Source organism: Neoarius graeffei, chromosome 5, assembly GCF_027579695.1.
Source record: "Neoarius graeffei isolate fNeoGra1 chromosome 5, fNeoGra1.pri, whole genome shotgun sequence".
Taxonomy (NCBI): Eukaryota; Metazoa; Chordata; class Actinopteri; order Siluriformes; family Ariidae; genus Neoarius; species Neoarius graeffei.
Window position 1 is genome coordinate 91,166,592 of NC_083573.1, and position 25,478 is coordinate 91,192,069.

Sequence of the window (25,478 nt, forward strand, 5' to 3'; positions counted from 1 at the left end):
CCCTGATTTCCATAAAGAACTTCAAATTTTGATTCGTCTGACCACAGAACAGTTTTCCACTTTGCCACAGTCCATTTTAAATGAGCCTTGGCCCAGAGAAGACGTCTGCGCTTCTGGATCATGTTTAGATACGGCTTCTTCTTTGAACTATAGAGTTTTAGCTGGCAACGGCGGATGGCACAGTGAATTGTGTTCACAGATAATGTTCTCTAGAAATATTCCTGAGCCCATTTTGTGATTTCCAATACAGAAGCATGCCTGTATGTGATGCAGTGCCGTCTAAGGGCCTGAAGATCACGGGCACCCAGTATGGTTTTCCGGCCTTGACCCTTACGCACAGAGATTCTTCCAGATTCTCTGAATCTTTTGATGATATTATGCACTGGAGATGATATGTTCAAACTCTTTGCAATTTTACACTGTCGAACTCCTTTCTGATATTGCTCCACTATTTGTCGGCGCAGAGTTAGGGGGATTGGTGATCCTCTTCCCATCTTTACTTCTGAGAGCCGCTGCCACTCCAAGATGCTCTTTTTATACCCAGTCATGTTAATGACCTATTGCCAATTGACCCAATGAGTTGCAATTTGGTCCTCCAGCTGTTCCTTTTTTGTACCTTTAACTTTTCCAGCCTCTTATTGCCCCTGTCCCAACTTTTTTGAGATGTGTTGCTGTCATGAAATTTCAAATGAGCCAATATTTGGCATGAAATTTCAAAGTGTCTCACTTTCGACATTTGATATGTTGTCTATGTTCTATTGTGAATACAATATCAGTTTTTGAGATTTGTAAATTATTGCATTCCGTTTTTATTTACAATTTGTACTTTGTCCCAACTTTTTTGGAATCGGGGTTGTAATTTTGTGCAAGAGAATGCACATTCACCTGTTCATTCGTCATGTTCAGGAACAAACTAACGTTAATGGCGCTAAAATGCCTGGAGAGACGCCCCTAGGATTGTCTGCTTTGCTTATACAGACTTCTCGTGCAGTGGGGGAAAAAAAAAATGCAATGCTGTGTGTTCCATATGTAGAAGAACTATCGAGGAGACGACGGGGACGACCTCGAACTTCAATCGTCATTTGGCAAGACTCCACCCAGAGAAGGAAGTGGCACGCTATGTTCATTGCTCTGTTGATAGTGGGCAGGGCTTGCTGAGTGATGAACAAGCTTGTTATCTGTAGCCTGTTAACTAAAATGGGGCAGTCGAGCAGTAACGTTAGTCCAACACAGTAGCAGAGACGCTTTCACATAAAGGCAGCAACAGTCACCGTCACACGGTACGGATGGAGACTTGTTCTCGGACTCGACTCGAAATTTTCTTTAATGACTTGGACTCGAGGTTTAGTGACTTGACTAAAACACTGCTGTCGAGACCTCAGTCTGATAGTTTCCCGTAAAGACTGAGCAAGCGAGGTTAATAACGAGTTTATTATATGGCTTTTTTTTTTTTAATTTCTACGATTAAAATAGACGCTCATTATAACGAGGCGTGACACTACTTTCGGTCACATCATATTTGCAACGTAGTTGAGTCACGCATGCAGAATAAACAGCTAGCAGTTTCAAAAAACTGAATTTCTGCTAGCGGTTAACGATTTCTGAATGCTCTTCGTTGCTCATTTCTTGAATAACTCCGTGACTCCTGTTTGTCTTTCGGACATTTTTCATTTCCAATTCATCATCTTTTTTTTGTTTTGGCTTGGTTTTTTTTTTTTTACAACATTGAAAGCCAGCGCCTTGGAAAGAAAGTCTGTAATCGCCCATGGGCATTACGGGAAAATTCTGCCTGCCAAGGAACCAATCAGAGTGCACGATTTTATCGGAAGTAGCTCTTGCCATAGAATAAAAACCCAGACTTACTCACACTACTTATAACTTGTAAATGATAAACATAATTATATGTCCAAAATAAAAATATTAGTGCTGTCAAAAATGTCGCGTCATTAACGTGTTGACTCAATTTTAACGGCGATAATTTTTTTTATCGCGAGATTAACGCTCTGTGACATGATGTAGGTTTTTCATAAGCTTTTGAAACTGCCAGGAACTTGGAACAGAGACTTTGCTTAGAAAAACGATAGCAGCTAGCCACGCCCCGCACAGCCAGAGTCCTCTGCCCTCCTCCCCCAAAGAACCAGCGCGGGCAGGGCGCGCTAGTAGAGATGGGATTTATGGCTCTTTGATGGGATCCGCATCTTTGTGATCCGTTCTTTGAAAAGAGCCGTTCAAAAGACTGGCTCATTTGGCTCTTTTTAAATATTTATTCAGTTTTAAGAAGACAGCGTCTAAAGAAGCCAGATCCCTCTGAACTGTAAACTCAATGCTATCCCAGAAATCCTTCCTGTAATATGCAAATTTGGCTGCCTCTGATTGGACAGCGCGACGCATCAACAGGCAGAAAGTGTAAAAGTACAAAATGTGTTAAGTGAGCTGAAACAGTAAAGATCAGATTCAATGCAATATTTATCAACGAACAACAAAGTTAATATAATAGTGTACTTTATATTATAATCAAGCATGTCAAGCCTACCGTCACTGTGTAACCTGTCTCTCTGATAGACTAACTCAAGCAGTAGATCACTTCGCTCACGGTTCTCTTGTTAGTCTCGGGATGAAGAGCCCCGGTGCTCAGCTTAGGTTTCAGTTTGCAGTGGCTGTGTCAAGACGTGTTATGCTTTGCAATAAGAAAAACATTGGTACAGAACAAGCCCATTCACTTTTTTATGCTGGTAAGAGAATTACAATGGTTTTTCGTGTGACAAAAATGTGCGATTAAATTGCGATTAATCGCGAGTTAACTATGACAGTCGCGACATTAATCGCGATTAAATATTTTAATCGCTTGACAGCACTAAAAAAAAAAAAAAAAAAAAATTATATATATATATATATATATATATATATATATATATATATATAAATAAAAAGCAATAAATAAATAAATAAATAAAATGTCATGTCATAGTATGGCAGCATGGCTACGATTGGTTTCTCTCACCTTATCTTTAGTTTCAAGTGCGTACACAATTTTTTTTCGTCTGCAGTTTCAGTGTAGTTTATATACGCAAAAAAAAAAAACCTCACACACAGACTGGAAGCCTGTCAAGGAGAGCTGTGCCCTAGTTAGCTAGCTAGCAAACTAGCATCAAACTTAATCAAAAGCGATATCTAATATAAACTAGTAAGACAATTTTAGCCCTAATTACATTGGTTATGCTTAACTCACTATGTTGTGATCACTATTAAAATCATGCGGCTCTACTATCTTCCATTACACGTCAGATTCTTAAAGAATAGTTACTCAAAGTCTACAGAAATCACTTCAAGCATGCATTTTAACTCGAGCTGTATTAACCAAAAGAAGTATAAAAATATTTTTAAAAGAAGTGTATGAAACTGTAGCTGGTCAAATCTGGAAGTGAGGAGGAGGAGCTCGAGTTTGGTTTACCGCAGAGAGTTTCTCACACATCTTCTCCTCCCAGCCATCTTCTGGAGGCATCTCGGGAATCAGAACCCAGTCCGCACCGCACGCCAAAGCGCTCACCAGCGCCAGGTAGCTGCACAGAAACAGTCAAACCACATCTCAAACACTTCACTGTAAAGAGATTTTAAAGAAGCATATCGGGTACGAGTTTGAGTTTCGAAGCAGACTTTGCTCATTAGGATATGAAGGTCATTTTACCTGGTGGTGATCTAATAACCAAAAAGAGGCTAATTCGATTTTATAAAAACAGATGACTGGTTCTTCTTACCCACAGTGTCGACCCATCACCTCCAGCACAAACGTCCTCTGATGGCTGAAACCACACGCAGTAATTCCAGTTAGTTCAAAACTAGCGTATGGGGAAACTGGTTTAAAGATTAAAAAGACATTAATAAAATGCTGTGAAATAACATCTTATTCTTAAATATTTGTCGCCTTGGTTCTTGCGATGAACGTTTTTATTTCATGTATTTGCTCTATTATTAATAAATGTGGGGCGGCACGGTGGTGTAGTGGTTAGCGCTGTCGCCTCACAGCAAGAAGGTCCAGGTTCGAGCCCCGTGGCCAGCAAGGGCCTTTCTGTGCGGAGTTTGCATGTTCTCCCCGGGTCCGCGTGGGTTTCCTCCGGGTGCTCCGGTTTCCCCCACAGTCCAAAAACATGCAGGTTAGGTTAACTGGTGACTCTAAATTGACCGTAGGTGTGAATGTGAGTGTGAATGGTTGTCTGTGTCTATGTGTCAGCCCTGTGATGACCTGGCGACTTGTCCAGGGTGTACCCCGCCTTTCGCCCGTAGTCAGCTGGGATAGGCTCCAGCTTGCCTGCGACCCTGTAGGACAGGATAAAGCAGCTACAGATAATGAGATGAGATGAGATTAATAAATGTCCTGTTAGCCTCAGACATCCACAAGGACATTTCATAGCAGAGCTCCCCGTGTGTAAAGCACGTGGAGCAGAGCTCCGTACTCAAGAGAATATGGCAATGCATCAACCTGACTTCTGATGGATTCCGTGAACAGATGACGTGCACATGTACGAAAGATGAACGTGTACCACCATGGGGAACCCGATCATAAGTGTAAAGCAACGCCTTAAACATTTGACCACCGAACGATGAAATTTGTATCTTTATTTCCATAAGATAGATGGGTTTTTATCCAGCACTTATTTTTCATGATGTTGGATTATTTCCCCAACACTGTAGCAGCCCTCGGCATTAACAGCAGAGAGTCTCTGACAGGTGCAGATGTGTTTTATACCTCTTGAACACGAGTATAGCATTGAACACCATGAACACTAAGGAAAAGAATAAACACTACATGGTTGTAAACAAATACACAACTTTGCACAGTAATGTTTACAGACTATGCTCTGAATGCTATACACCTAGCTACGCTCAACCAAGAACCAATCAAACCTCGACAATTTCGCCAAACGTGCACCATTAGCTTCTGCGCTCAAAGTCTCGTGCTAAACCACAGTTCAACCAATGCACCGAACACAAAACAGGGCACGCTCAACGCACAGAGCACATACAGTGGTGCTTGAAAGTTTGTGAACCCTTTAGAATTTTCCATATTTCTGCATAAATATGACCTAAAACAATCAGATTTTCACCCAGAGAACCCAGTTAAACAAATGAGAAAAATATTATACTTGGTCATTTATTCATTGAGGAAAATGATCCAATAATACATATCTGAGTGGCAAAAGTATGTGAACCTTTGCTTTCAGTATCTGGTGTGACCCCCTTGTGCAGCAATAACTGCAACTAAACATTTGCGGTAACTGTTGATCAGTCCTGCACACCGGCTTGGAGGAATTTTAGCCCGTTCCTCCATACAGAACAGCTTCAACTCTGGGATGTTGGTGGGTTTCCTCACATGAACTGCTCGCTTCAGGTCCTTCCACAACATTTCGATTGGATTAAGGTCAGGACTTTGACTTGGCCATTCCAAAACATTAACTTGATTCTTCTTTAACCATTCTTTGGTAGAACAACTTGTGTGCTTAGGGTCGTTGTCTTGCTGCATGACCCACCTTCTCTTGAGATTCAGTTCATGGACAGATGTCCTGACATTTTCCTTTAGAATTCACTGGTATAATTCAGAATTCATTGTTCCATCAATGATGGCAAGCCGTCCTGGCCCAGATGCAGCAAAACAGGCCCAAACCATGATACTACCACCACCATGTTTCACAGATGGGATAAGGTTCTTATGCTGGAATGCAGTGTTTTCCTTTCTCCAAACATAACGCTTCTCATTTAAACCTAAAAGTTCTATTTTGGTCTCATCCGTCCACAAAACATTTTTCCAATAGCCTTCTGGCTTGTGCATGTGATCTTTAGCAAATTGCAGATGAGCAGCAATGTTCTTTTTGGAGAGCAGTGGCTTTCTCCTTGCAACCCTGCCATGCACACCATTGTTGTTCAGTGTTCTCCTGATGGTGGACTCATGAACATTAGCCAATGTGAGAGAGGCCTTCAGTTGCTTAGAAGTTACCCTGGGGTCCTTTGTGACCTTGCTGACTATTACACGCCTTGCTCTTGGAGTGATCTTTGTTGGTCGACCACTCCTGGGGAGGGTAACAATGGTCTTGAATTTCCTCCATTTGTACACAATCTGTCTGTCTGTGGATTGGTAGAGTCCAAACTCTTTAGAGATGGTTTTGTAGCCTTTTCCAGCCTGATGAGCATCAACAACGCTTTTTCTGAGGTCCTCAGAAATCTCCTTTGTTCGTGCCATGATACACTTCCACAAACACGTGTTGTGAAGATCAGACTTTGATAGATCCCTGTTCTTTAAATAAAACAGAGTGCCCACTCACACCTGATTGTCGTCCCATTGATTGAAAACACCTGACTCTAATTTCACCTTCAAATTAACTGCTAATCCTAGAGGTTCACATACTTTTGCCACTCACAGATATGTAATATTGGATCATTTTCCTCAATAAATAAATGACCAAGTATGACATGTTAGTCTCATTTGTTTAACTGGGTTCTCTTTATCTACTTTTAGGACTTGTGTGGAAATCTGATGATGTTTTAGGTCATATTTATGCAGAAATATAGAAAATTCTAAAGGGTTCACAAACTTTCAAGCACCACTGTAAACTTTACATTGCTCATGAATGATACATCAGGATGACGGACAGCAAAGCTTTCACATACCGCGCTAAACCTCTGATAGAGGCACATGGGGAATATAAACACAGCAGTGAGCATCTGGAGTGTAACAAGTACAGCTTCCTGTGCTGACAGCTCCGCCTGGAATAGGAATCAGTGTTGTAGTCGAGTCACTAAACCTCAAGTCCGAGTCCAGTCAAAGTCATTGGGGGGAAATAATAAAAAATTGAGTCCACTATTGATCCAAGTCCAAGACTCGGACTGCACCATTTGACGGCGGCTGTTTCAGCACCATTCACATTAGTTTGAACAGGTGAATGTGCGTTCTCTTTATCAGGGAGAAATGTATTTAAAAATAAAAAGGTTCTGCATATCTCCTTTAAGTAATGAAGTTGGGTACTTTGTCCACCTTTGTAGGTAAATGATTTTACTGCTCCGTCTTATGCGGAGTAAAACTCAGCCGTGACCGTGTACAAGGTTTATTATTGATTAGTTTGGAGTTTAAAAGAGGAAGAAGTCCCGCTGAGGCGTTATCTTGTCGTTATCCTGCACTTGGCTCGAGTGTTTATGATGTTTCATTAAAACCTGCACACATAAAACCAAGCGCGTGCACATGATCCGAGAACGCGAGCAGAACTGCTCCCTCACGAGGATGCTTTTCTCCTCGCAGATGACCCCAACCCCTAAAACAACCTTCCACCTTGGATCCACACGATTCTCATAGTTGACCCATTATGATCTTAAAACAGCAAATTTCGCCAAAAGGTGATGGGCTTGCGTCTCTGATCCGTATATGCTTTAGAGGCTGTAATTTCTGAGCTCTCACCTCTGAGCAGTCGTCATGATGGCGTCCACCACTTCGATGATTCTGTGGAGAGCAGAGTCCGTGCCGATGGTCATGTCTGTGCCGCAGAAGTCGTTATCGATGGATCCCACCATTCCCACGATGTGCAAGGCTGAATATTTCTGAACGGCCTCTTCATCAATCACACCTGACAGGGAAATTTCAGAATACGGAAACGTTCTCTCTCGAAAGGGTGCTTCACAAACAGAAAGCTCGGTTACGCCAAGCGTTCGTTTTCTCGAAGTGAATTAAACGCTACAGCTGTATTTCTAGATACTTTTCACATGTGGATGCCACAAACTTTAGGAAGGGGAAAAGTGCTCAGTTACTTTGAATTTGAATTCGTATAAATACACAGGTGATTATAGAAAATCACGCGTGCTGATTGGTCGAGAGATTCTGACTAACTCATTATTAACCTCGCTTGCTCGGTCTTTACGGGAAAATATCAGACCGAGGTCTTGACAGGCTCGGTCCGTACTGTCAAGACCTCGGTCTGATATTTTCCCGTAAAGACCGGGCAAGTGAGGTTAATTATATTATATGGCTTTATTTTTTGCTAAGATTAAAATAGGCGGTCATTATAATCAGGCGTGATGCTGCTTTCTTTCAGGTCACGTCATATTTGTAACGTAGTTGAGTCACGCATGTAGAATAAACAGCTAGCGGTTTCAAAACTGATTCTCTGTTAGCGGTTTCTGAATGCTCATCGTTGCTCGTAGCTTGAATAACTCCGTGACTCTGGTTTGTCTTTTAGCCGTTTTTGATTCTGTTTTAGTCCGTGATCGCCAACGAGCATTACGGGAAAATACTGCTCACCAAGGAACCAATATCAGAGCGCACGATTTTACCGAAAATAGCTCGTGCCGTATACTAATTCTCGATAATCACCTCGGCAAAATGGCGGCCGATCGCTTAGTCACTGTAAGTGAGGAAGAATTACAAACGATGAAAGAAAATACTGTTCCTAAACGCGCTAAAGATGCTACGAAGTTTGGTCTAAGACTATTCAAAAATAACTTGGGATTGTGATTTATTTTATCGACTTCAAAACAAAGTATTCTACGTGACTCAATGTAGATGAGGGACAGCCCTGTGCCGCGCCTTTATTACATTTGCATGCCGCTTTTGAATTTTGAAATAATTTTTTTTTTTTTAAATCGCCACCTGTGTATTTATACTCAAAACAATTATCTACCTCAGGCTCAGTGAATAATAACCTCGATTATTAGATCTTCACTTCACCATTGGCGAATAATCGTTAATTAAATAAGTCTACAAAAGACATTTTTCTCATATTAGTCCTATTCCAAGACCTTTATTATTAACTGTAGTAGTTGTGGGTTTGAACTTGCATAATAGTCACTTTTTAACATTCATTTCTAGACTTCAGTGTCTGCCCTTAGACTTGAAGCAGAACTGAAGGCAATTTGTTTTTATTATCTAAATTCTATTTCTCATTTTATTAAATATCGGAATGCATTTTTGATCGTTATTTTGTCGCTGCTGTAGCAAGTTATGAGTGTTTGAAATATGCTCTGTAATATATCAGTCCATATGTCAAAGCAATGGCTGTAAACGAGATTCATTGGGACCTGTGCGAGACATCGTAGGACGGAAGTAAAACGTACAGCGGAAATCAAAGTCACCAACATCTACCAATGTCGTCAAAAGACGCACGCGCCCTCTTTCGAATGCTGACGTAATCAAGCCGGAAGTTGTGTTTGTTTTGATAGCAAATCAGGAAAGTTTGAAAAAGTAGGCAGTGATCATCACTTAAACTCATCTTTACGCAATACTTCGTTTGGAAAACAGTTTTCAAAATGGCGGCATTGACACCTGGCTGACACTTCACATTTCGAAGTCTCGCACAAGTCTGGTGAAGATCGCGCGGATAAGCGACGCCTGCCGTGGACCAAACGAACTAAATTCAACATGGCTAAAAACCGAACAGGCCGATAAGTATAATATTTAATTGCAATTAGTTGCCGATACGAGTCACGATATAAGGTTACTAAAACCAAAAACATAACTGAATAACACGTTAATTAAGAAATAAAGCAAGTTTAAAAATGACTTCAGTTCTTTAAAATACAATACAATGGTATCTGGAGTAAACAGGTTTGCTGTTCTTCTCAGTGCAGGTACAGTAAATGCGTTAAAAATTAACGTCGGTGTTGATCACACACACAGTGTATTGAGATTTGCTTGAGAAAGTATACAGTACTCTTAACTCTCTTACAATTCTATTACTATCTCGACTTCATTAGTGACGTACACACAGATGAAAACCTTTTACAGGACTATTCTCAGTGAAGTGTTACACTGCAGCTACAGTTGTGAGAGAGAGCGAGAGAGAGAGAGAGAGAGAGAGCTTAAAGTACATATTCTGGACCAATTTCGTGGTTTTTTTTATATGAAAGTATGTCCCTTTACACACTCATCCAGAAGGGTAATTTTGCACAAGGCCATCTGTCTACAGCAGAAAGAAATAAAATAACAAAACGCGTCTGGAAAAATCCCAAGGGAGTCTGGAGCCAGATTCGTGACGTTACCTGCGGAAGTGCCAGCAGGCTGCGCGAGCTTTGCACGGTTTCAGTGCACAGCCTGTGTACACCAAGCGCTCCCATTTCTCTCTCATTGCCTGGTCTTTTGGGAAACGATGAGTACTAATCCCATCAAGATTGGTGTTGCTACACCCTCCTACAATACATCTGTTAACCATTTTAATAATTACGCGATAACGTTGAAGAAACTTGCAGAAAACCACCAGGTCGTTTTCTCAAACAAACCAGCGCTGACGTAGGATTCAGAAGGAGGCGTCCCGCACGCGACGTCACGAAAATCAATGTTTCCCGGGAAATCCAAATGCAAAGTTTTTTCAGAGGCGGATCAATTCGCCTCAAATGGCTTGATTTCAACTGAATTTTTCTGGTATCGCGCAAGGTAAAAAAAAAATTGCACAAAAAGCAAAATGTGACAGATATTTGACCAAAGTTTAATATAAAATAGGAGAATTACATTGATCTCACTCCTGAATTTACCCGTGATATGCACTGTAACATGCCTCTAATCCAGTCTCTGTTCCCAGACAGTCAGGCTTATCTTCCACTCCATAAGAATAAATAAACACACACACACACACACACACACACACACACACCTTAACCTCAGTAACCATAAGGAAAATACTGCATTTCGGCTCTTTGCTTTTTCAGCTAAATGTCATTTTTTTCCTGAGGGCTAGGTGAATGTGAGAACATTTGACATTGACCTGTGACTGTGAAAACATCCAACAGCGATCTATCCTTCTGAGGATATCCGACACTGACTTAATGTATAGAGATTCGAGACTGACATGTCATTGCGAGGACAGGGCTCTCCCAAAAATCTGAAATAGCCAGCTTAAAAAAAAAAAAAGGAGGCAGTGGTTCTGTAATTTGCAGCAGCGAACCCAAAGGTGCGCTTCTGCTTAGAGGGGTGCGGGGGCAATCCCCCCCCCCCCAGAAAATTTAGAACTTTTCATGCCTTCTGGTGCACTCTCAGCTAATAAATTACTCATCATTTCCCTGTAAAATACTTGCAAAACATGCATGAAATTTCCCTCCAAATGTGTGTGCGCGCTTGGCTTTCTCAGTTACCCTCTGTAGTACGCTGCCTGGCTCTGTAACATAACTTCATAGTATAACGACTATATACGCTACGGAGTGGTCACATGGTCCAGCTCAGCCAATCGGAGCATGAGAATCGAGCATCAATCATGGCATCGAAGACAATTTTTTGGCGGAATAATTGGATTTGCAGCAAATTACGGGCAGCGGAGACGATATAAAATTGCTTAAACGTCAAAAGGCAAGTTTTTTTTCTTCTGGGATTGAGTAGCCGGCGCAGAAAAACGCCGGTCACAGGTGCTTGTGGACATCTCTGAGACGGACAGATCATCGTGAGAATATTTGACAAGGACCTATAGTTCTGAGGACACGCTCAACTTGGCACTGATCCATTGTTATATAAAGAGATTTGACTTTGACAGATGATTGAGGATATATATTTACACTGCCCTACCCCGTTGTGAGGATATTAGACACTGACTGATCAACGTAAAAGACATCTGAGGGTGACCTATGAATGTAAAAGGCATATGAGACCGACCTAAGACCACAAAGACATTTTACATTGTAAGGACATGCAACACTGGCATCCCACTGCGAGGACATCCGACATAGACCCATCACTGTGAGGATATTTTGGTCTTCACAAAAGGCGAAATGTTTGTGTACACACACACACACACAGAGCATACCCTGCTGGACAAGCTCAGCCAACAGGCCGCTCCACTCCTCCCTGAAGAGGTTGGCGCCGGTCAGACTGCCGTCTCCACCGATGACACACAGGTTAGTGATGCCATGCTGTACCAGGTTATGGGCCGCCTTCAGACGTCCTTCCCGTGTCCTAAACTCTTTACACCGTGCACTTCCGATCACAGTGCCACCCTGACGTTGGTGTGAAGGAAGATATTTAAATTCAAAATGACATTTAATAATGAAAAACTACAAAATAAACTACAACAAAGGGCTACACAATAAAACAAAAATTAGAAGCACAAAAAAGAGCAGCAAGTGTTCTCTGGGTGCCATAGACACCCCCCATGTGGAAGACAACGACGACATGCAGTGCTTGGCCCCTAATCATTTGGCTCGGTTATCAAATATCCACAACACATGGCATTTCTACAGCATTACAGCCCTGTTATTTGATTAAGGCTCAGTTTTACAGCTTCACTTTACAAAAAAATAAATAAATAAATAAAATTGCTGCAATTCAGAAGTACAGGATGTGGTCAACCTGCCCCTATCCTTGACTAGCAAGTGATGCCAAAGCAAAATAGAAACTAGGATATACAAACCTGGAGTCGAGTGACATTCCATACAAAACAAACAAGCAGTCACGCGTGCGCCACCCTCTTTGTTTTTCCACTGCTTTAAAGGTCATAGGCAACGGTTTTAATTTTATGCACATTTGAAACTTTATATGTTAAAAAAAAACCCTCTGTAATTTTCTTCTGGTCCCAAGAAGTATTGTTAATAAGTAATAATTAAAATAAGTTAGCGCGGATCGTGGCAAATTTCTGTTCAGCTATTTTCGTGACCACTCGGCGCGTGATGGCATTTAAGACAAACAAATCGCTTGAGTTGAGTCCACTTCCGTTTACTTACATTGCCGTTCGGCTTGATTGCAGATGTGCGTTCGGGAATTTAAAAAAAAAAAAAAAAAACAAAAAAAAAAAACACATGCCTTATTGTTGTGCAGTGAACTGTAACAACGGGACCGGTTCAGGAAGAAGTTTTCACCTTTTACCGAGAGAAGAGAAGAGGCAGACAGAGTGGATTGGCTTTTTCTGGAAGAGGAGAAGAGCCGGAGCGAGTGGGTTGGCTTTTTCCGAAAAAGGAGACGAGGCGGAGGGAGTGGGTGGGCTTATTCCAAAAGAGGAGACGAGGCGGAGAGAGTGGATTGTGCGCGTGAAGCCAGACGGTTGGCTTTTTCCGGAAGAGAAGACGAGGCAGAGAGTGGATTGTGCGCGTGAAGCCAGAGAGTTGTTTTTTTCCGGAAGAGAAGACGAGGCAGAGAGTGGATTGTGCGCGTGAAGCCAGAGGGTTGTTTTTTTCCGGAAGAGGAGACGAGGCAGAGAGAGTGGATTGTGCGCGTAAAGCCAGAGAGTTGTTTTTTCCCGGAAGAGGAGACGAGGCGGAGAGTGGATTGTGCGCGTGAAGCCAGAGAGTTGTTTTTTTTCCTGGAAGAGAAGACGAGGCGGAGAGAGTGGATTGTGCGCGTGAAGCCAGAGGGTTGTTTTTTCCGGAAGAGGAAACGAGGCAGAGAGAGTGGATTGTGCACGTGAAGCCAGAGGGTTGTTTTTTCCGGAAGAGGAAACGAGGCAGAGAGAGTGGATTGTGCACGTGAAGCCAGAGGGTTGTTTTTTCCGGAAGAGGAAACGAGGCAGAGAGAGTGGATTGTGCACGTGAAGCCAGAGGGTTGTTTTTTCCGGAAGAGGAAACGAGGCAGAGAGAGTGGATTGTGCACGTTAAACAAAATCAAGCAGTCAAAGAAGAAATGGAGCAGCAACGCTCAAGCAAAAAGGAGAAGATTGGAGGTAAACATTTTTACTTTTGCTTGCAATTGACAAGTCAAGAATCCTGAGGGATCCTGTACAATCATTGTGGAAATGAGACAAAGGGATATTTCCTCGCTTAGAGTCGGCTATAAATAGCATAATGCTGCAGATGGCAGGCTAACGTGGCCTACCGGCGCACTGTCCAGTAATCGTTCCCTATATCCACTAGGGAGGGCGGTTTAATTATTGTTCAAAAGGGCTCTTATTTAGTATTACGACGAAAGTAGGAATTTATCATAACTACCAAGATAAATTGTTTGGGCGCGAGTCTTGTTGAGGTCCGGGGTCACCACAATCAGAGTCGGCCGAGTCGCTGTCCGATTCCGAGGCCGCACGGTCAAACCAGTGAGCCGCATTCACCGACTGCTTCGCAACGGCCTGAGGTTCATACATGTATGGTTTCACCTCTCGATATTTAATTTTTAAATTGCTATCGCTTTCAGACATTTTACACAACCTCTCACAACCAAAGTCCGTACACGTGTGCTCGGTTCACAAGTAAACACAGAGCTGCTCCCAGTCTGTTTGGCTTAAATGACGTCACGACGACGGTCCCCTGGCGGTGAAAGCACGCATAAGTGAGATGTAAACAAACCTTCAGAAATTGGGCAAAACAGTATATTTTAACCGTTTTATTCAATTTTAGGGTGCAAATTAGACACCAAGAAGATTGAATTCGCTTTTTGGGTCGTTCTTCTAGACATTAAAGTTGATATTCTACGTTTCACCTCCGACTGTTGCCTATGACCTTTAAGCGTTCTTTTAGCTCTGCCATATCTTTGTGCTGTATATGGTTGTGGTCACAACAGTGCTCGTGACCGTGGCACGTTCCAATTTTTTAGAATTCCATCCGTAATTCGGAAAGAGGGCGAGGAAACTCCGAGGCTCAGTACGAACAGGAGACGAGCACGGCTGAACAGCATCAGCAGGGCTGATCTAACAGAGGCTGAAACCAAAACAGCTCGTGTTTGCAGTAATTGTTTTATCTCAGGTCAGATTCAAAAGCTCTCAATTTCATGGAAGAATTTTATTTCGTGTTACCAGAATTTTGCTATAAAATGAGCGTTCTCTCTTGTCATGCTTCACTCAGTCATTGTTATAATTTTGGCACGTGTATTACCATTTCGCTTCTGGGAGCGCCAGCAAAATTATACGATAGAAACAATCCAGACTGGGCACCCACTCAGAAAACGGGCTATGTTTCGTTCAAGGTCGGACTTGATTCTTCAGCAGCCAAACCAGATAGAACGCGATATCGGGGTACTCGATGGTCGGTAGAAGCGTCTTATCTTCAAAAAAGTCTGACTTTTTAAAATAATATGGGTCAAACCCACACACATCTATCTTCTCTTTGTATCGAATCTTCGCTCGAGCGTTCAAATCGCCGTAATACTGAGAAAATTCAGCATGGTTTACAGACGCGCTTTCAGCAGCTGCGGTCCTATTCGCTTTGTATATCTACCATCATGGTGGACGCTCATGACGTAGCACGTTTTGGTCACGTGATTGCAAGTCATCTATAAGTGCACCCCCACTTTTGTGACAGAACGAACCGAGTGAAGTCACTGACAAAAAAAAAAAAAGGAATCTTACCTTATTGACCACTGAATAAATTTCTCAGCCTTTTCACAAGTAGTTTTTTGCTGATAAGTCAGAAGAAGCATTCTATGTCCAATCCACCAACTGATGCTGAGTGGTTATATTATTTTCAGCTCAATAATAAGAACGCTGTTAACTGTTCCATAAAGTGAGGTAGACCAAAAAAGTTTCAGATTAAACTCTGATTATTTTCTATGGATAGTTAAGGGTTTCTAAAATGGCTCTACTTATAATCACCTCTGTTATGGAAATATTCTCGGGTCGGGTTCTCCACAGAACCTTTAAAGTTTCTCCCACAAACACAACCAAAGAACCCTTAAAGGGCTTAGATCTGACCTTTTGTGTCCAAGAGTGTATTTAGAGATTCAATATGCTTCTTCAAAAGAATATATATATATGTATGTATGTATGTATGTATGTATGTATGTATGTATGTATGTATGTATGTGTACCGTATTTTCTGGACTATAGAGCGCACCTGTATATAAGCCGCATCCGCTCTATTTTTAAAAAAAAATTTAAAAAAAGATATACAAGCCGCACCGGGCTATAAGCCGCAGATATCTATGTTGAAAAATTAGATATTTACTGCATGTACAGAATGATTTTGTACTGTAAATGTACATGTATGTACCTGAACAGATTCTTTCCGAACAGTGCCTTTTAACACGGCAGCAACTTTGCTGATTAAAACGGAACAGAACCAAGAGAAAATAACCGGTATTTATTTACCTTCATTTCTCCTGTGTTTGAAACCACAAGTCACTTTAATCATCTTCGCTGGATTTGAAAATAATTACCAGTTAGTAATTTGTCGTGCGTGTTCTATCTGCTAAAGATCTGCTAATTCTTCTTTGCATTGATTTTTCGTCTATCTTATTTTTGATTCTACTTCCGGTTAGAGCGCCCCTAGCGGTGGAAGAAAAATCCACAGAATAGCCGCACCTTTGTATAAGCCGCATGGTTCAAAACCTAGGAAAAATGTAGCGGCTTATAGTCCAGAAAATACGGTATGTGTGTGTGTGTGTGTGTGTGTGTGTGTGTGTGTGTGAGAGAGAGAGTGTGAGAGAGACAAAGAGACTTAACACTAACCACTTGCAGCATGCTGGACACACCCTCCCATGTGGCCTCTTCTATGTTATCACCTCCATCCACCATACCCTGATATCCCTGTGGAATACACACACACACGTCTCACTATCCTTGTGAGGACCTTCCATTAACTATTATTGCATGTAGTGGATGTTCATTATGTCTAACTATTACAGATATTTTAAGTTCATTTCTTAGACAAGGATTTTTTTTTTTTTAGCTTATCTCGTTAACAGTTTTGGCGAGAATCTCCCGCCTTCTTCAGAAACAGTCACCAGATGTCGAGTGGTGACGTGCCTTATCAGCTGATGTTGCGTTACGGAGGCGTGAACTCCCCCCCCCAATTTGACAGGTAGTTCACGCCTCCTGCTGTCAGGTCGCTCCTCCAGGACGGCGCTCCAGGTGTGCGACAACGCGTACGCTCCCTCATGAAGAAAATAGATTCCAGCGTTGGATTTTAGAGGCAGTGGAGATACGTAAGCGGGCGCAGAGGACGATGAACCGGGATGAGGGAGCGTACGCGCTGTCGCACACCTGGAGCGCCGTCCTGGAGGAGCGACCTGACAGCAGGAGGCGTGAACTACCTGTCAAATTGGGCGGGACGTTCACGCCTCCGTAACGCAACATCAGGAGATTCTCGCCGAAACTGTTAACGAGGTAACAAGCTTAAAAAAAATCCTTGTCTAAGAAACAAAACTTAAAATATCTATTATTATTGCAGTTAATTCATGCTGTGCCCCAAAAAAACAAAAAAAGCAAATTTCCTTATGAGGACCATCCAAATGTCTCCACAAGGTCGAAATAGTCAGGTTTTTGCTATCCTTGTGAGGACATTTGGCCCTCAATAGTATATGAACACACAAATTCTGTAAAGCTGCTTTGCGACAATGTTTATTGTTAAAAGCGCTATACAAATAAACTTGACTTCACACACACACACACACACACTCTTTCATGTCCCACAATTTTATTTCCTTTTCACTGAAATTTAAAAATCAATTTGATCTTATTTTACAATTTAAATGAGTGAGTCATTAATTCTGAAATTCAGAGACATGCAATTTAAAGGAAAAAAACAAAAAAAAACAAACCCGGTGTGTGTGTGTGGGTCGAGAAGGGCATGAGTACTATACACGTGTGACTGAACCTTCAGGCTGCTTTATAAACACACACGTTTGTCTCACTATCCTTGTGAGGACCTTCCATTGATTATTATTGCAGTTAATTAATGCTGTGCCTGCACCTAAACCTAACCTCAAAAGGAAACTTATTGGCTCTTATTATTTTTGTTAAAAAAAAAAAAAAACACAAATTTCCTTGTGGGGACTATCTGAATGTCTCCACAAGGTCAAAATTCCCAGATTTTCCCTTCTTTGTGGGGACACTTGGTCCTCAGTAGTATATAAAAAATAAAACTCACTCACTCACTCCCAGCGTCAGCACTGATTAGAGGTACACAATCCATTTAGGGAAATTAAGGATGGCATTGTTTTAGCAGGACACTACTGCAGGGGAGAGTTTACTAGGGGTCGACCGATAATCGGCCTGGCCGATATATCGGGCCGATATTCTGCATTTTTAGGGTTATCGGGTATCGGCCATAATTTCTACCGATATGCCGATAACATGCCTTTTTGCAGCCATTTCGTTCCTAACGCGACTGTCACTGCACGTCCTTTCCTGCACTTGCCTCTGAGTTCAAGAACATGGTCCCGCCCACCACAACATCTGATTTGTTTGGCACAAGAGATATAGCCAATCGACACGCGCAGCTAAACACTCTGAACTGTTTCAAGGCGCCCGTATCAAGGTAAGGACACGCTGCTTTTCCCGCAATAAGTCACAAACACACAAGTTGCAAAAGCACAACATCATTATATGTTTACATTCTTCATCTACTGCTCGTTAAAACTGTCCATTTGCATCCGTGTAGCCAGGCAAACTTAGCTTACGGAAGGAAGCACTTGAATTAGCCTACAACCAACTAGTCTCGCTGAAACAGCATAACGTAGGCTGCAGTCATTTTTAAATCCCCGTCTGGAAACGTTGTGAATGTGTCAGTAGTTCTACTCGAACAGTAGAATGACAGGCATACAGAGAGGTGGTCAAGGCAACTTTATAAAGCGCTGTTTGAACATTTAAACAAGCCAGGTGTGACTAGTATTTATAATTCTTGCGCAAGTGATTCTCCTCGCTAGCGCTTCTGATTCGGAAAGCGATATACTCTTAAAGGAGCAGCCGCTCCTAATAGGGAGTGATAGCCGACTTTATGTTTGATTTTACTTTTTAAAAAATGCTGCAGGCAGCTCCCTACACTTGGTTTGTTATTTAAAAACTACTTGAAGTTGGTAAGTCTCACTTAGTTCTTAGTGTAAAAGAATCCAGAGTGTATTTTCATTCATTTTCCACTGAAAATGGTGAGCTGTAATATAGTAGGGAGTGATTTTATTTTTTTATTGGTGAATATTTTATTATTTTATTTCTCATTTTATTCTAACTAATGTTTGACTTTATTGTACAAATGCTGCTGGCATCTCCCTGCACAAAATTTCATGTTCAATTTTACAATGAAACATACATTTCATGGATATGAAGGTCTGTGTCAGTGTGTGCTATGTTTAATTTCATATGAATTATAATGTTAACATTTATCGGTTGCACATATCGGTTATCGGCATCCCAATTCCATAATAATCGGTATCGGCCCTGAAAAAAAACATATCGGTCGATCCCTAGAGTTTACTTATTTGGAGTAAAAGTAATGGTGCTAATAACATTATGAAAAAAATTTACTCATGGAAACATTTAAATATCTTTAACATCTTTATAAATAAATAAATAAATAAATAAATAGATATTTACACTCGAAGACCTTTTAAGAAATGCAAAGCTTCTACAAACGGTGCGTTTAGGGTTGATTGATCAGTAAAACCCTACCCACAAGTGTTTTCCTAAAAAACTCTTGCTGCTCCAACATGCTCAAAGCTTCTAAAGGATATGTCGAGACCCTTCAAATAAAGCGCGACTCAATTTAGGATGAGATACGCAATACGCAAAAGCATAATCGTGAGTGTTAAGTTGCACAATCGCCAGCACATGCTGCGACTCGGGTGTCCTCGGGTGACCTTACTAAACAGGACATGCACGGTCAAACCTAACTTACCTCATGAATGAAGTAGACTTTGGCTCCTACATAGATTCCCATTCGCACCACAGCCCTTACGGCTGCATTCATACCTGTAAAACACACACACACACACACACACTTAGCAGTGCATAATGTATGAGAAAGAGCTACATACACTATCTACAACAGCACCAGTGACTAAACAACCTCAGATATTTCATCCAAACACACCGACAGGAAGAGAGTCACAGGGACATTTAATGAGAAATGGAAAGTGTACATTTGATTTATAATTTAGCTACAAATACGATAAACACAAGCACTTCAGCATTTAAGAATCCAAAAAAAAAAGCAGATTGAAGAAATGCACTGTATTTTTTTTATCCCTGCTGTCAAATGTGAAACAAATATCTACATAAAGAGACCATTAAAATTAAACTAATGAAAATAAGACTAACACCATGATGATTTTAAAAAAAAAAGCATGTGTTTATTTAACATATTTCAATAATAGGATTCTAGTATATCCGTGCGTAAAGAATCATTTTAATTATTACATGAATCACAAATTAAGGCAGCTATGAGATACTTCAAGGTCATGAAACTAATGTGTCCAATTTAAAAAAAATAAAAATAAATAAAAAGTGGTGCCAATTAGGCATGTAATGATGCATTGTGCGACAATAAATCACGATACTAATTTATGACCATTCAAATCGATAAAATTAAAAATGAATCACGATCATCAGGCTGCATAATCTCTTAGTTTCTCCTAGCTGTAATCGTGTTGTTTAGACAGCAACAATGTACTGTTAGAATAACGCATGTTATTACATCTACATTCACTGGATATGAGCAATCGCACGCTCTAATAGTCTAGTAGTAGAGTAAGTAGCCAATCAGCTCATATACCGTGAGTCAGTGTTGTAGCCAAGTCACTAAACCTCGAGTCCCCAGTGTTCAAGTCCGAGTCAAGTCCAAGTCATTTAAAAAATAAAAAAAAATTAAATAAATGAGTCCAAGACTCCAACCGCACCATTTGACGGTGGCTGTTTCAGCACCATTAACATTAGTTTGTTCCTGAACATGATGTATGAACCTGTGAATGTGCTTCTCTTTATCAGGGAGTGTGCCGTATTCTGTCAGAGATGGTTGGGAGACGGACGCAAGTGCAGAAGGTGTGTTTATTAATACAAGTGAAGACGGTAAATAGTCCAGAACGGCAGGCAAAATCATAAAACGGTGAAATAGGCCATAGACTCGGCAGGATCAAAGACGAGAAGCAGGAAATCAGGGATCAGGAAACCAAACAAGGAAATAAGGTTCGGTAATGTGTCAGCAACGCAACTCAATACTTCGCAAAGTAAGTGTGTTTTCACAGTTTTTAAATTGGTGCGAGTCGTTTACGGCACGTGCGCTGTCCAGAGCGCACCCAAGAGTCTATCTGATGCATGCGCCAAGGCGCGCAGGTGTGACACACTTACACGAAATTGGTACAAAATTAATGCAAATATAAAAATATCTTATGCCAAATTATTATGGCATGTTACAAAAAATAAAGAAAAAAAATCCTAGTCCTCATCTCTATTTTCCGAGCCCTAAAGCAGTTAATGCACGAGTCCGAGTGATCAGTGCTCAAGTCCGAGTCGAGTCACGAATCCTTAAAATTAGAGCACAAGTCGGACTCAAGTCCAAGTCCTGGACTCGAGTACTACAAGCCTGCCGTGAGTAGAGAAAAAACAAAATGGCGGAGCGTGCTGTTGAACCAACTGAGGATGAAATAAAAACTCTACTCGAAAACAAAACCCCAAAAAATCCCCCCCCCAAAAAAAATTTAAATAAATAAGGGGGGGGGGGGGGGGGGCAACAAAATATGGAATAAAAAGTATTTGATAGTAAGAACGCAAATTGTTATTTTTCAAGAATTATTATAGCATTTTTCACAAATTGCTAGTCATTTTGCCAGTTTGTTAAGCGGAAATTATTTTGTCTGGCATTTTGTATCAAGTTTTTATTTATCAAACTCACAAAAAAAAAAAAAAAAGCGCTCCATTTCTCAAAATTCAGTTAACATGGATGGAATAGAACAGTTATTCCACTCAATCTCACCATACATGGCTTACAGCCGACTTGGTGCTATGCGCCTCATCATCTATCAGCTCATGTACGACAACTCGATTTCATGGAATAATTGTTAAATAGCTATAATGCATGTGACGTGACTTCACCCTACGCAGAAGTAACACAGCTCCAAGGCTAAGAAAACCTACACACAGATATAAAATGTGAAAGAGTTGCTGTGTGATTAACCAGACAAATAGATTGAACAAGAAATCAGAGCTGTCTCTTTACAGACTGCTGAAAGATAAAGAAAAGGAGAAGAAAATGGGAGACAGTAGTCATAAAAAGTTTATTAAGAAAAAGGCCTGCGTTATTAACTTTTTTCAGTTTTAATAAAAAAGGAATATTTTTTATTTTTTCGTGGTCCGGTTTCCATCAAATCGTGCACTCCGATTGGCTTGCGAGCGGTCCGGAATCCTACGATACGGACTCCGGCTACGGACCTTTGGCGACTCGCTCGTTCACAACAACAAACATAGTAGCAATTTGTCAACATTTAATTTTCACATTTCTCAGTACAATAGCATTAATTTTACAGCATGGATAGCGACAACGACAGTGTTCGCAGTGAAAGCAAGTTTTACTACCCAGAGGAAGAAGAAATAAAAGCAAACATTTCAGGAGAAAGCCAAGTAGCAGGTTTGTTCTAAATATGGGTCCCCTTTCAGCCGCTCTCATTTTCTGTTAGAATTTGGTAAAGAAAAAAGAAATTATATTATATATATAAAAAAACCAGCTTAAGGTCGGTCCGTATGGTGAAATACCGTGACCTCGGCCTTGAATACTGACCTCGGCCCAGAGGGCCTCGCTCAGTACTTTCCAGACCTCGGTCACGGTATTTCACCATACGGACCAACCTTAAGCTATATTATCTCATTATCTCTAGCCGCTTTATCCTGTTCTACAGGGTCGCAGGCAAGCTGGAGCCTATCCCAGCTGACTACGGGTGAAAGGCGGGGTACACCCTGGACAAGTCGCCAGGTCATCACAGGGCTGACACATAGAGACAGACAACCATTCACACTCACACCTACGGTCAATGTAGAGTCACCAGTTAACCTAACCTGCATGTCTTTGGACTGTGGGGGAAACCGGAGCACCCGGAGGAAACCCACGCGGACACGGGGAGAACATGCAAACTCCACACAGAAAGGCCCTCACCGGCCACGGGGCTTGAACCCAGGACCTTCTTGCTGTGAGGCGACAGCGCTAACCACTACACCACCGTGCCGCCCTAAGCTATATTATATAATTAATACAAACACACACACACTTTAGAAATGTGGCCAAATATTTATTGTAGGTTAAAAAAAAAAAAGAGTGTGCTTTTTTTTTTTAATTCAACAAAAGGAATATTTTATTTGTTAATAAAATGTTTAATTTTTTGGTAATACAATTTTGCCATTGAATACTTTTTCAAAAATATCATGGGAAAATTGAATTGTAAAACCAGTATTGAGAATCGAATTGTGTCAATCATTACATGATTAGTGCCAATGGATCAACACGGGAAAAAGGAGAAAAAAAAAAAAAAAGGGGTTTGGTGCTGTGCTGTGTATTGTGTGTGTGTGTGTGTGTGTGTGTGTGTGTGCGCGCATGTGCGTGAGCACTCTCGCTCACTCACTGCCATGTTTGGTAAAAGCCGAGCATGTCCTTAATCATCGCACTCCATCACTCTGAGGTTTTGAGAAACGTCGCTCAAATTCCTAATGTGGAACTGAGACTCTGACAGTAAACGTATTAAAGCCCTTCTTTTCAGTTCTTTGCCAAACACTGAATCATTTGATGATTTATAATGTAATGTAATGCTGGTACTAAGCAACAAGTCAAACTGAGACCAAACACGAGGACCACGACTGACAAAACTCCTCCATTTCTCAGCAGCAGAAGGTAAATGTGTGAAGATGTACATTCATATTCGTTTAACAATTAGATTAATCGCGTTTCCTATTTAAAGTGACACAGGTCGACGTATTAAAAAGATGAATAGTACCCTGTGGAGCTAGAATAACTCCTCGGTACTTAAATCCCACGCTGTACTGCCTGCTGCCTCTGAAGGAGAACGAGCTGGAAAAACCCAGCACGCTAATGTTTGCACTTGGGTACGGAAATGGCCGAAGTTTATCCTCATTATAATATTATAATGAGCGAGGTCGCAACAAACATGGCGGAACCGGTGGCCTCTGACATAGAAGTGAGCGCTTGAGACCCTTCAAGCTCACGGGTGTGTTTAGATTTGGAATATTTCAATTCTAACCTGTTATAATAAAAGTTGATGTTTCTCAAAGTGCGAACTCTTGTCACTCACCTGTCCAGCGACATCTTGGCAAAGTTGGCATCAGATGCCGCATTTGGTGTTTGGCTTTTCGGCCCTCCGTCCGGAAAGACAGCCAACGATATTTGCTCGGCTTGTCTGCCGTGCCCCCACCCCCCAGCTTTTTTCTGGCACGTTTTGCCTCTGACAATGTCAGATACTTCCTTAAAATCGTTGTTTTTTTTGTCTCGATTTAAGAGTCTTCGTTCGATCTGGGCGATCCGCCATGTTTGCTATGGCTCACGTGGCTTCCCGAACTGGCTGCTGAGCAGGCGGTTTGTAAACAGAACAACACGTGGTTAGGACGCCCCGCGTTAGGAAATAAAATGTATTGAAACAAGATGATGCATGCCAGCTATGGGGATGGGTATTGGCTCAAACAATTCAGAAAGTGGAGTGGATTAAATGATTCCTGAACCAGCGTGTCGACCTGCGTCACTTTAAAGTGCATATCCTGGACCAATTTCATGTTTTTTTTTTTATATGAAAGAATGTCCCTTTACACACTCATCCAGAAGGGTAATTTTGCACAAGGCTATCTGTCTACAGCAGAAAGAAATAAAATAATAAAACGCATCTGGAAAAATCCCAAGGGAGTCTGGAGCCAGATTCGTGACGTCACCTGCGGAAGCGCCAGCAGGCTGCGCGAGCTTTGCGCGGTTTCAGTGCACAGCCTGTGTAGACCAAGCGCTCCCATTTCTCTCTCATTGTCTGGTCTTTTGGGAAACGATGATTACTAATCCCCTCAAGATTGGTGTTGCTACACCCTCCTACGATACATCTGTTAACCATTTTAATAATTACGCGATAACGTTGAAGAAATTTGCAGAAAACCACCAGGTCGTTTTCTCATAAACCAGCGCTGACGTAGGATTCAGAGGGAGGCGTCCCGCATGCGATGTCATGAAAATCAATGTTTGCCGGGAAATCCAAATGCCAAGTTTTTTCAGAGGCGGACCAATTTGCCTCAAATGGCTTGATTTCAACTGAATTTTTCTGGTATCGCGCAAGGTAAAAAAAATTGCACAAAATGCAAAATGCGACAGATATTTGACCAAAGTTTAATATAAAATAGGGGAATTACACTGATCTTGCTCCTGAATTTACCCGTGATATGCACTGTAACATGCCTCTAATCCAATCTCTGTTCCCAGACAGTCAGGCTTATCTTCCACTCCACAAGAATAAACACACACACACACACACACACACACCTTAACCTCAGTAACCAATCAGCTGCCAAGATGAAGACCGATGAGCTTAAGAGTGAATCAGGAATTCATGACTTTAATTTCGCATGAATCAGCAAAGACCGATTCGTTGTTTAAAGACGGCTCTTTATCCTGTACAGTTTTCATCATGATAATGTGGTCACAAAAATCGATGGCCTTGAATAGGTACACGATCGCCGGTGGCACATTTAGCTCCTTTGTGACCCAAGATGGCCATAAATTTCAGAACAATAGCCTGAAATGTGAAGGATGTTATAAAGACGGGTCCAAAATTCATGAGTACAACCAACATTGCATTGTTGTGAGTGAATCGATCATCTAATCTGACTGGCATGTGACGATATATCGTGTGGCGATAAATCGCA

General features: G+C 41.4%; 1 protein-coding gene across 5 annotated transcripts in view; it reads right to left on the reverse strand.

Annotated features, from left to right (window-relative positions):
- The window catches only part of pfkpa (phosphofructokinase, platelet a), a 132,907-nt gene that overhangs the window by 77,944 nt on the left and 29,485 nt on the right, over positions 1–25,478 (reverse strand). For all 5 annotated transcript variants that reach the window (XM_060922516.1, XM_060922517.1, XM_060922520.1 and 2 more), the window contains exons 2-7: positions 19,483–19,556; positions 16,320–16,397; positions 11,763–11,952; positions 7,442–7,607; positions 3,756–3,800; positions 3,452–3,560 (exon numbers count right to left, since the gene is read on the reverse strand). In XM_060922516.1, the coding sequence (XP_060778499.1) occupies positions 3,452–3,560; positions 3,756–3,800; positions 7,442–7,607; positions 11,763–11,952; positions 16,320–16,397; positions 19,483–19,556 (662 nt within the window). The remainder of the gene's footprint in view (positions 1–3,451; positions 3,561–3,755; positions 3,801–7,441; positions 7,608–11,762; positions 11,953–16,319; positions 16,398–19,482; positions 19,557–25,478) is intronic.